The sequence below is a fragment of the Mytilus trossulus genome, chromosome 6, assembly GCF_036588685.1.
Source record: "Mytilus trossulus isolate FHL-02 chromosome 6, PNRI_Mtr1.1.1.hap1, whole genome shotgun sequence".
In the NCBI taxonomy this organism is placed as follows: domain Eukaryota; kingdom Metazoa; phylum Mollusca; class Bivalvia; order Mytilida; family Mytilidae; genus Mytilus; species Mytilus trossulus.
Genome location: NC_086378.1, coordinates 9,712,536 through 9,723,366, shown reverse-complemented (window position 1 = coordinate 9,723,366; position 10,831 = coordinate 9,712,536). Strand labels below are relative to the sequence as shown.

The following is a 10,831-nucleotide window of genomic DNA, read 5'->3' as shown; positions in this document are numbered from 1 at the left end:
AGCAAGAATACATAGCGTACAAGTAGGCTGCATGAAAGCAATCAGAACAATAGTCTAATAGACGTACACTTTTTTATATTTTCATATCCCAACTGTTCTACCAGATATGATTTCAGATATTCTAATCTTTTACAGACACCAAAAGTGAGAACAACATGGCATGGTAGACAATCTTTTATTGTTATTAGAGTCGAGATCTATGGAACTCTACCATCCTCCCATCCCCCGCAGAATCCGACAGTGCTCAAATTTTAAATCATTTTTTTTTAGTTTGCGGATATAAGTGCATTTATAGTTTTGTTTGCAAATTTTAAATAATGTGCTTGCTTTACTAAGTTATACTTCTTACGATAGGCTAATTCTTTTGATGTGGCAATTGTGTACGGTAAATTCAGTAGTAACCATTGTGTGCACTTAATGTTGCGATTTTTCAAGAATTGACAAAAATGCGATGATGCGAGTTTATGAATATTTCTGAATCTGCCACTGGTGTTTGACTGACAAGTATGCTTCAGATGATCGCAAACTTTTGACAAAATACGTTATCTAATTCAATCATAAAATTAAAAAAATTTAATAACACAATGTATTATATGTCTCTGATAACATCAATGAAGTAGTGCATGGTAAAAACGACCATGACATGACCAAGGAGCCGGTTTGATTTTGATCCTTTTGGAACTCTTTTTTAGGTTTGAATATTACAATTGGAACGGATAATTTTGTAAGGTCACTCGAAAGTGTGAATATGTTCTAAATTGGTTAGGCAATACTTCAGTGATCATGTTTTATGAAGATTTAAGCCCTCGGCTTCGCCTTGGGCTTACGTCTTCATAAAACATGACCAAGCATTGTCTGACCTATAAATATACCATAGAAATATCTGAATAAGTTTATTCAACTTCAATGCCCTGAAAATTATTATTTTTATACTGAGTAGGGCGAACGGACTCTGTGCGAACGAACTCAGAGCGAACGAACCTAGGGCGAACATGTCTTTAGGGCGAACATTCCCGATACCACTGTTAGATCTTAGATCCGGACATCCTGGCATTTAAATTTTGCAAGGGGTGATGCTAATAGGAGTCCTCTAGATTTTTCTTCTATTTGAAGGTGATTGATTACTGATTATTTATATTGCTGACTATTTTTTAACCAGAGGATATAGTATGAAGAAAATCAAAATGGAGATATTATATAGTGTCTTCAACAATAATAAAAGAGTAAAATTACTATATTCAACTGGTGTCGATATATTTCAATAAAATTAATTTCAGCATTGAAGTCTATGGAAAATCTAGAGAATTCCTATCCGCATCACCTCTCAGCATTGTTTACATATCACAAATGCTAATCATTGATTGGTAAGTTTCATGTTGTGATGTCACTGCAGATCTGAGAAGTTGAGTGGAAAACTAAAACAGGATAGAAACAATCTATTCCTCATTTTAAAGTCTTTCTTTTAATCAAACAAGTTATGTAGCCGCCATTTGCCAGCCGCTAACCTTGTCACCTAGCAGGAAAAAATTATGTTTAGGCCACAGATAAGACAAGACACGCTGAATATGTGAAAATCAATATTTATACAACAATAAAAACAGGTTATACACTTTGAATAAATATAATGGATTCGCCAACAAAATAGCTAGCTCAGTTAACCTCTTGTCAAAAACTCCGAAAGCATGTTTTCGGATCCTGTGGATGTAAACAAGCAGACGAATCATTATGTGTATTCTAAATCTAAAATTGAATGACTTTTCGTCGCTGATTTGTTTGAGGAAGAGTATGAGTAATTGTATCTTAGTCGTCCATAAAGCCGACATCGACAATACAACCACAGGCACTTGTTTCTATCCATTGGAAGAACCACTATCAACGTAAATATACGTTGATAGTGGTTCTTCCAATATATAGAAACAAGTGCCTGTGAATACAACCAGTTACCTCCTCAGTACTGAGTAGGGAGGTTAAATTCCCCCTTTTAATATTTAATTGTTTTAAAATATTTATTGCCAATATTGGTGATAATTGATATCTGAACAGAAGTTCTTTTGTACTCTGTGATTATCGAATCCATGACAAATCGCCCCACATTTTCACAAACTCACCCCACTTTATATAAAAAATGCCCCACTCTTGTTTGCCAACTCGCCCCACTTAAAAAAAAAGTGCAAAAAGGTCGAACAACATACCCCACTTATGAAAAGGGTTGAAATCCCGCTGAAATAAGGTTTGCCATTTAGCCTCACTCAGAACAAATAGATGAATCACAATGAATTTATCATTGTCAACTTGCCCCACTTATGAAAAAAGATGCAATCCCGTTGTATATCTATTTCACAGCCCCACTTCAATACCTATGACGTGCTATAACATCAAATTGCTATTAATTAAAATCCTTCAATTGTATGATTATGATACTATATTACAACAGGTTTCTTTTCAATTGTTATACAACTAAGCTTACAATTATAAAGTTATATATTCTCCAAAGAATGATACGAAAATGTATTTGCAATTACATTTTAGGTGTAATACCACCATTGTTTTTCCCTATTAGTCTTTGTTAAATTGACACTTTTAAAAAAATTGTACAGTATTTACCTTTATTTCAACCAAAGAAATACTTTGCATGTGTAAAGTTTAATCCCCTCCAGTGATACAGTGAAAATTTCACACTACATTTCATTGCATATAAGAAAATAATCATCACCGGAAGTAAACAACCCAATTTTTACACTTGTATTTACTGGTTACTTGCTTTGGTAACTATGTAACCTTAACGTTCCAGAATATTTTATAAGACGATCAAATAAAAAAAGAATGATGCATTCACACATCCAACATACATATTTACGACTCAGAAAAATTTAAGTGCATTGAAATGCAGGGTTAATTTTCTACAACTGTCAAATTCAAGGGAATATTTTTTTAGGCCTACTTTCGTATGCAACCGGATGTGGCGTACCATGATTTGGTGGTATTACACCTAAAGAACACCTAAATATCAAATAAACTTAATGTAATTTTTGTCCCTCCAATTGCAAGTTATTTCAAGCATAACTGTCAAGTTTTGTCTCAGTCAGAGCTATAGTTTCAGAGAAAATCACTTTAATGGAAGGCCATATCCTACGGCAATTTCAGTCTAATTTCTTCGAAAAATCCTCATTTCAGTGTATCATTATAAAATGCAGTGTTGACTACTATCTGATCATAAACTCATGATCTATGCATTCAAACAATTAAATAGAATACAAAAGACAACTTTAAGATGATAAACAATTTTATTGCACCTTTTAGAGTTCATTTGAAGGTCTGTTTTGGTCTGTTTTGGTCCATTTTTCTTCCTTCCTTCCTTTTTAATCAAAACTTGATATCTTTTGTCTAAAAAATAAAACAAATGTGATTATTTACCCACAAAAATTAAATAAATATAATGTTAAATCAATAATTAAAGTGTTTTAGCTGAAAGAACTGTTGTCGGTGATTTAGAGACAGTTTAACTTACGCGTCAAACGTTAACACTACTTTTAACGCCGTTTCCATTCACATTGTTAACGTCATCATTATCTTCTGTTAACGTTGTGCTATTGTTATGTATCATGTTGCTATATTGAGTTGAGATTATACGATCAAACGAACCAGACGTTGTTTTACTGCCTGTCTAGACTTTTAGTTAACCCATCCGTCAAATTGGTGCCGTGACCAGGATATAATGACGAAAAAGAAAGCCATTCGAGTGGGCCATCGAGGAGCCGCGAGGAGATTAATGTCAAAGATTGAAGAGGAATTAGAGAAAGAAACAACACAACGCGACGAAATAGAAAGCCTATGTGAAACCTTGAAGAAAAAGAGGGATATTCTTTCGGAACTTGATAGTGAAATTTTAGAGGAGATTGCAGAGGAAAACATGGAAGCAGAGATAGAAGACTCAGATCGGTATGTTTTAGATATAGAACGAATTTTGACAAAAGTACGCAATTCATCAATCAGAACTTAAATCCAAATGCAGCAGATTTTGTATTTATCAACTCCACATCTACATGTAATACTCCACATCCCATGCAGAATAATGATATGCAATACAGATCGTCAATGAGCGCAACAAATTCAAGCATCTACCACAAGCTACCAAAATTGAATCTTCCATATTTTAATGGCAATTTGTTAAACTGGCAACCTTTCTGGGATGCGTATCAATCAACAATACACGATAACCAAACATTAACAGACGTGCAGAAATTTACGTATTTGCAAAATCAGATTCAGGGAATAGCCGCGCAATGTATCGCCGGTTTACCACTCACAAGTGCAAATTACTATCAAGCCGTATCAATACTGAGAGAGAGGTTTGGTCAGAACCACAAAATCACGAACGCATATATTCAGAATTTAATTGATTTACCCGCACCGAGGTCAAACGCAGACAGTTTGAGAAACTTTTCCGACAGAATTGAGTGTAGCATACGCGGATTAGAATCGTTAGGAACAAACGAGAGTACATTTGGAGCCATTCTTACGCCTATTATATACAATAAATTGCCGTCCGATGTACGAAAAAACATAACCCGAGACCGCGGAAACGACGACTGGGACATCGAATCATTGAGAACAGCAATTAAGAGGGAAGTATGCGTACAGGGCGCAGGACAATCTACAGGTCCAAGTAATGAAGATTTAGAAATTTTACCGACCGCTTCGTTTATTGCCGAAACATTTCCAGGAAAGAACAGGAAACAGTCACGTAAGAAATGTTTATTTTGTGAAGAATCCCATCATCCAAATACATGCAAAAACGTGAAAGATGTAGAGAAACGAATAGAAATTGTGAAGCGAAAAAGGGTATGTTTTAACTGTTTCGGAAGTCATAGAGTAGCTGAATGTAAGTCAGAATTTAAATGCCGCCAGTGCGGAAAGAGACATCACACGAGTATACATGTACAAGTACATAACACAGAACCAAAGAGCTTGACCGAAAACCAGTATAGTACACAAAAGACCGTAGCACATACCGCCGTAGAGGAAACGCCACTGGAGCTAACCACATCATTGCATTCTACTGTTACTGCACATACAGATGTTTTACTGAAAACTGCCGTAACTCCAGTTTGGTCCGAAAATCGATCTATCATGACAAATATTCTACTTGACGAGGGAGCACAAAACTCATTCATAACTGAAGATTTAGCTAGAAAACTAGAAATTGAATCCACCGAAAAGATTGCACTGAAAATATCTGGATTTGGAGGAAACGAAGGACAAGTTCGTCATCTTGATAAAGCAAACATAGCTATTGAGACAGTTGATAATCAAAGAATAGAAATAGAAGTAATAATTGTACCGAAAATTGCCGCTCCTATTCAGACAAAATCACAAAAGGAAATCAAAGCACTGCCATACTTACGTGGTTTACGACTCGCACATCCGATATGCGCAGAAGACAAGTTCAACATATCTTTATTGATCGGCGCAGACTACTACTGGTCAATAGTTGAAGATGAAATAATAAGAGGAAATGGACCGACCGCAGTTAAGTCGAAAATTGGTTATCTCTTGTCGGGACCCGTACTTACTAAAAACGGAAGTAGTTCAAAACAATCAGCAATGTTGAATATTTTGACTGACCACAGAGCCGTTGTTTGCGACTTAGAACAGTTTTGGAACTTAGAATCGTTGGGGGTTTCAGGAAGCGATAATATTAAAAGTCAGTCTGAAGTTGTAAGAGAATACGGAGAAAAGTCTATAATACTAGAAAATGGAAAGTACACAGCTAAGTTACCATGGAAACCAGATTTCCTTCCGCTGCCGCATAACTTGGAATTGGTTAAACAGAGGACAGGAAGCGTTATTAGACGTCTAGCAAACAAACCTGATTTATTAAAAATATATGGAGATATCATAATGGAGCAGGAGAGAAGACATTTTATTGAAAAGGTTGAGGAAACAAAACTTCCTACCGATCGACCCGTGCACTATATCCCGCATCATCCTGTTTCAAAGGAATCATCTACTACGCCAATACGCATTGTTTATGATTGTAGCTGCAAAGATGGAAGAGATAATCCAAGTCTAAATGAATGCTTAGAATCAAACCCACCTGTTATGAATGATATTACGGGAATACTTATGAGATTTCGCGCTAAGAAATATGCTACAACATCAGATTTAGAAAAGGCATTTCTACAAATACAGCTCGACGAGAAAGACCGAGATGCAACGAGGTTCTTATGGCTTAGCGATCCAACAAACACATCAAGTCCGCTAATAACATATCGCTTTAAGTCCGTACTCTTCGGAGCTACATGTTCGCCATTCATTTTGAGCGCCACACTTCTCAAGCACTTTAAAGAAAATCCGGGAAAACTTTCAGATACACTTGAAAATGGGTTATATGTGGACAACATTTTAACTAGCTTTGATAACGAAAATGACGTTATAGATTATTACAGGAGATCGAGAGAATTACTTACGAAAGGCGGATTCAACCTACGCTCATGGAATTCAAACAGTCCAAAATTACAAGAAATCGCTAGCAAAGAAAAAACCTTAGACAAAGATGAGCTTACTAAAATTCTTGGTATGAAATGGAACGCTAAATCGGACAAGTTGTTTTATCAAAGTAACACGTTCGAGATGGACAAAAAAGGAAAACTGACTAAAAGATATATTTTACGGCAATCATCCAAGATTTTCGATCCTTTAGGACTATTAAGCCCAGTTACTGTAAAAGCGAAAATCTTTATGCAATCACTTTGGAAGCTAAACTTGGAGTGGGACGAAATATTACCGGAAGATATCCAATCAAAATGGATATTAATTTCACGAGATCTAGCATCGAGCTTAGAAACAGAGATTCATCGAAGTACTCAAACACAGAACGAGAATAACAGAAATTTACCAACTCTTCATGTATTTACCGATGCTTCAACTCATGCGTACGGCGCATGCGCGTACATCTTGTATGACAGAAAACCAACAATAGTAATGGCAAAGAATCGAGTTGCGCCTATCAAGACTATAACTTTACCAAAACTAGAGCTTATGGGGGCTGTAATTGGAGCAAGACTTGCTGATCATATCTGCAAAAACTTTCCAGAAACTTTCAGTGAAATACAATTTTGGAGTGATAGTCAAATCGTACTTAGTTGGCTTTCATCCGTAAAACCACAGAGACAATTTATCAAAAACAGAATTGAAGAAATTAAAAGTTTGTGTGGAGATAATGTATGGAGATACTGCCCTACGAAAGACAATCCCGCAGATCTACTTACACGTGGTATAACATCTGAAGAACTGCAACAGAATGAAATGTGGTTTAGTGGACCTAAATGGTTAAACAGTAAAGAAGATTGGCCGACATGGAACGGAAACAACGTAACGTCTAGTGTATGTACAACTATGTCGGAGAACGATGACAAAATTGAGTCTATGGAGAAAAATCAAAATGTATGTATTGGTATAGGAGAAATCATAAATATCGAACGGTACAATTCTTATAGAAAACTAACCCGCATTACCGCATATGTAATGAGATTCGCAACGAACTGCAGAGCAACGGAAACTGAACAAAAGAAAGATTTGTTACGTAGTGATGAAATTGAAAATGCAAAATTCCTATGGATAAGATATACACAAGGTAAAATATTTAGTGACGAAATAAATTGTATAGATAATTCTACAAAACGCAAAACACTTGTGCGACAATTAAAGCTCTTTCTAGACGAAAAGCAATTATTACGATGTGGTGGCCGCCGAATAGACAATGCGACAGTAGGAGAAACAGTCAAGTTTCCATATCTGTTACCGGCAAAGGACCGTCTCACACATTTGATAGTGTTAGAAGCACATGAGAATACACTACATTCAGGAATAAATATCACTCTAGCATACATACAACAAACATTTTGGATTCCGAAATTAAGACAGTGCGTCAAATCTATATTGATGAAATGTGTAACGTGCCGAAAAGTAATCGGAAAATCTTATCCCGCACCAGAAATTCCACCATTACCAAAAGAGAGAGTTCAAGATGCCACACCCTTTAGCATAACCGGTGTAGACTTCACAGGTGCGCTAACGACAAGAAACAGACACAACGAAGAATCGAAGGTTTACATTTGCCTATTTACATGTGCTGTCACTCGAGCCGTACATTTGGAATTAGTTTACGATCTCAGCGGAGAATCTTTTTTATTGTGTTTCCGGAGATTTGTAAGTCGACGATCAGTGCCGAAAATAATGATGTCAGATAACGCGCTAACATTTAAAGCTGCTTCAAACGAAATTTCACGACTTTGCAATTCTAGAAAAGTTAAAGAAAATATTCAGAATTATGGCATTGAATGGAAGTTCATCCCAAATAGAGCTCCATGGTTCGGAGGCATGTGGGAAAGAATGATTGGCTTAACAAAAATATCACTTAAGAAAGTATTAGGACGTGCACATGTCAACAATGAGACTCTAAGGACTGTATTAACAGAGATCGAAGCCACACTCAACGATCGACCAGTGACGTATATTTCAACAGATATCAGAGATCCGGAGCCGCTTACACCATCCCATCTTATACATGGACGAAGAATAACAACTTTACCGTATGTATCGTCAAATAGTGCTATTGACAATCTAAATGTTTGTGAATTAACACACACAAACTTGAACAATCAAGCGATACGACAGAGACAATTGATTGAGAACTTCTGGACAAGATGGAAAGGAGAATACCTTACTTCATTGCGAGAATATCACCAAAGAGCTGGAGTCGACGTTCGGAAGATCAAAGAAGGCGATGTCGTTCAGATACACGACGAATCAAAGCGCGTGCATTGGAAACTTGGAGTTGTGCAGGACACTATTAAAGGCAAGGACGGCTTAGTACGCGTCGCTATGGTGCGTACCAAATCAGGAATTACAAATCGACCCGTGACGAAACTCTACCCATTAGAAGTCAACAGCATGGACTGTTATCTGAGACGAAGTGAACGAAGAAACTACGTGTGTGAACAGACTTGTTAATTTTTCTTATTTGTGAAAAGACTGTAAATTCAAAGAGTTTTTTACGTAATTTAATAATTTAATCCTTTTTTCATTATTTGTGAGATCAATCTATTTTTGTTCTTTCCGCATGCCACTACATATCACAGCTAATGGACATTGCATCTGGTGGCCCCGAGTATGTCGGTGATTTAGAGACAGTTTAACTTACGCGTCAAACGTTAACACTACTTTTAACGCCGTTTCCATTCACATTGTTAACGTCATCATTATCTTCTGTTAACGTTGTGCTATTGTTATGTATCATGTTGCTATATTGAGTTGAGATTATACGATCAAACGAACCAGACGTTGTTTTACTGCCTGTCTAGACTTTTAGTTAACCCATCCGTCAAAACTGTCTCTATAAATGTTAACAGTCTACACGGAAAATTCTATAAGCCCTTATGTGTAACTCGAGTTTTTGGTCTGTTCGCCTAGTGTGACAAATAACGGTTCCCTTTCAGTCAATCATTTATTGTTACTGGTATCAATGTCTTTTTATTTACTCATAACAGTATATTTCTAATAGATTTATACAAAGAGTCAACTTTCTTGTATTTTACATTAAAAAATGGGGAAAAAGAGTAATAAAAAAATACCTCAAAATGTTTTAAAAAGAGTTATGTCCCTTGGAATGCTGGTACAAAAAATAATTGGTAAGAATTATAAAGTTTAAGTATGTGAGACTGGTATCTGATGTGTATAAATCCAGGGCAAATAAGTCTTTAGATGATTTATTGTCTGTGCAAAATGTAGACGGCACAATGGCAAATTGTAAACTTTTGCGGCCAAAAAAAACAACAAAAAACATGATGATAGTTGATACTTACTTTAATGCTGAAGTGTCATCTGCAGACCAATTCACATATAAGATTTTTCAACAGAATGCTCTTCAGAACATGGTTAACACTGAAATAATTAATTCACATGTTGTATAAACAAAACTGTAAGGGTAATTTAAAATTTAACACAGTAAACTAAATACAGCTTTGTCTGTCCACCCATTTGACTTAGAAAACACCCGTAAACCCCCATTTCAAGGCAATTTTACCTCAAACGTGCTTTCTGTGTCTAAATCCATTCCGAATTGTCCATGTTTACAATGTATGAACTGGTTTATTTATAACTTTTAAAAATGAAAGTACAAAAAGGTCACGAGTGCACATATGGTTTCCCTAAATAGGTGTAATACCACCATTGATTTTTCCCTATTAGTCTTTGTTAAATTGACACTTTTAAAAAAATTGTACAGTATTTACCTTTATTTCAACCAAAGAAATACTTTGCATGTGTAAAGTTTAATCCCCTCCAGTGATACAGTGAAAATTTCACACTACATTTCATTGCATATAAGAAAATAATCATCACCGGAAGTAAACAACCCAATTTTTACACTTGTATTTACTGGTCACTTGCTTTGGTAACTATGTAACCTTAACGTTCCAGAATATTTTATAAGACGATCAAATAAAAAAAGAATGATGCATTCACACATCCAACATACATATTTACGACTCAGAAAAATTTAAGTGCATTGAAATGCAGGGTTAATTTTCTACAACTGTCAAATTCAAGGGAATATTTTTTTAGGCCTACTTTCGTATGCTACCGGATGTGGCGTACCATGATTTGGTGGTATTACACCTTTAAGAATTTTAAACGTCATTCAAGTTAAAAGATAATGGTTTAATAAATTTCGTTAGTTTTCATTCAAGTGGGGAAGAGACATATATACACATGTATGTCTCTGAGTGGGGCTAGTTGAACTTGACCTGAAAATAAATATATTGAAGTA

The 10,831-nt window shown here is 35.7% G+C and overlaps 2 protein-coding genes across 5 annotated transcripts in view; both read left to right on the top strand.

Annotated features, from left to right (window-relative positions):
• The first annotated feature begins 1,479 nt into the window (after window positions 1-1,479).
• The window catches only part of LOC134720737 (zinc finger protein ZFAT-like), a 33,044-nt gene continuing 23,692 nt past the window's right edge, over window positions 1,480-10,831 (top strand). Inside the window, exon 1 of one of the 4 annotated variants that reach the window (XM_063583201.1) lies at window positions 1,480-1,601. The gene's annotated coding sequence lies outside the window, so the exon portion shown is untranslated. Of the gene's footprint in view, window positions 1,602-1,647; window positions 1,790-10,831 lie in introns of those variants that run through there. The other 3 variants (XM_063583200.1, XM_063583202.1, XM_063583204.1) reach the window with 3 other exon arrangements.
• LOC134722311 (uncharacterized) lies at window positions 4,096-9,015 on the top strand. The gene has a single exon (XM_063585920.1). It carries the CDS (start codon window positions 4,096-4,098, stop codon window positions 9,013-9,015), a length of 4,920 nt encoding a protein of 1,639 aa, XP_063441990.1.

Coding starts and splice junctions, on each gene's coding strand:
- LOC134722311 (XM_063585920.1), top strand. CDS start 4,096: ATGAGCGCAACAAATTCAAGCATCTACCACAAGCTACCAAAATTGAAT.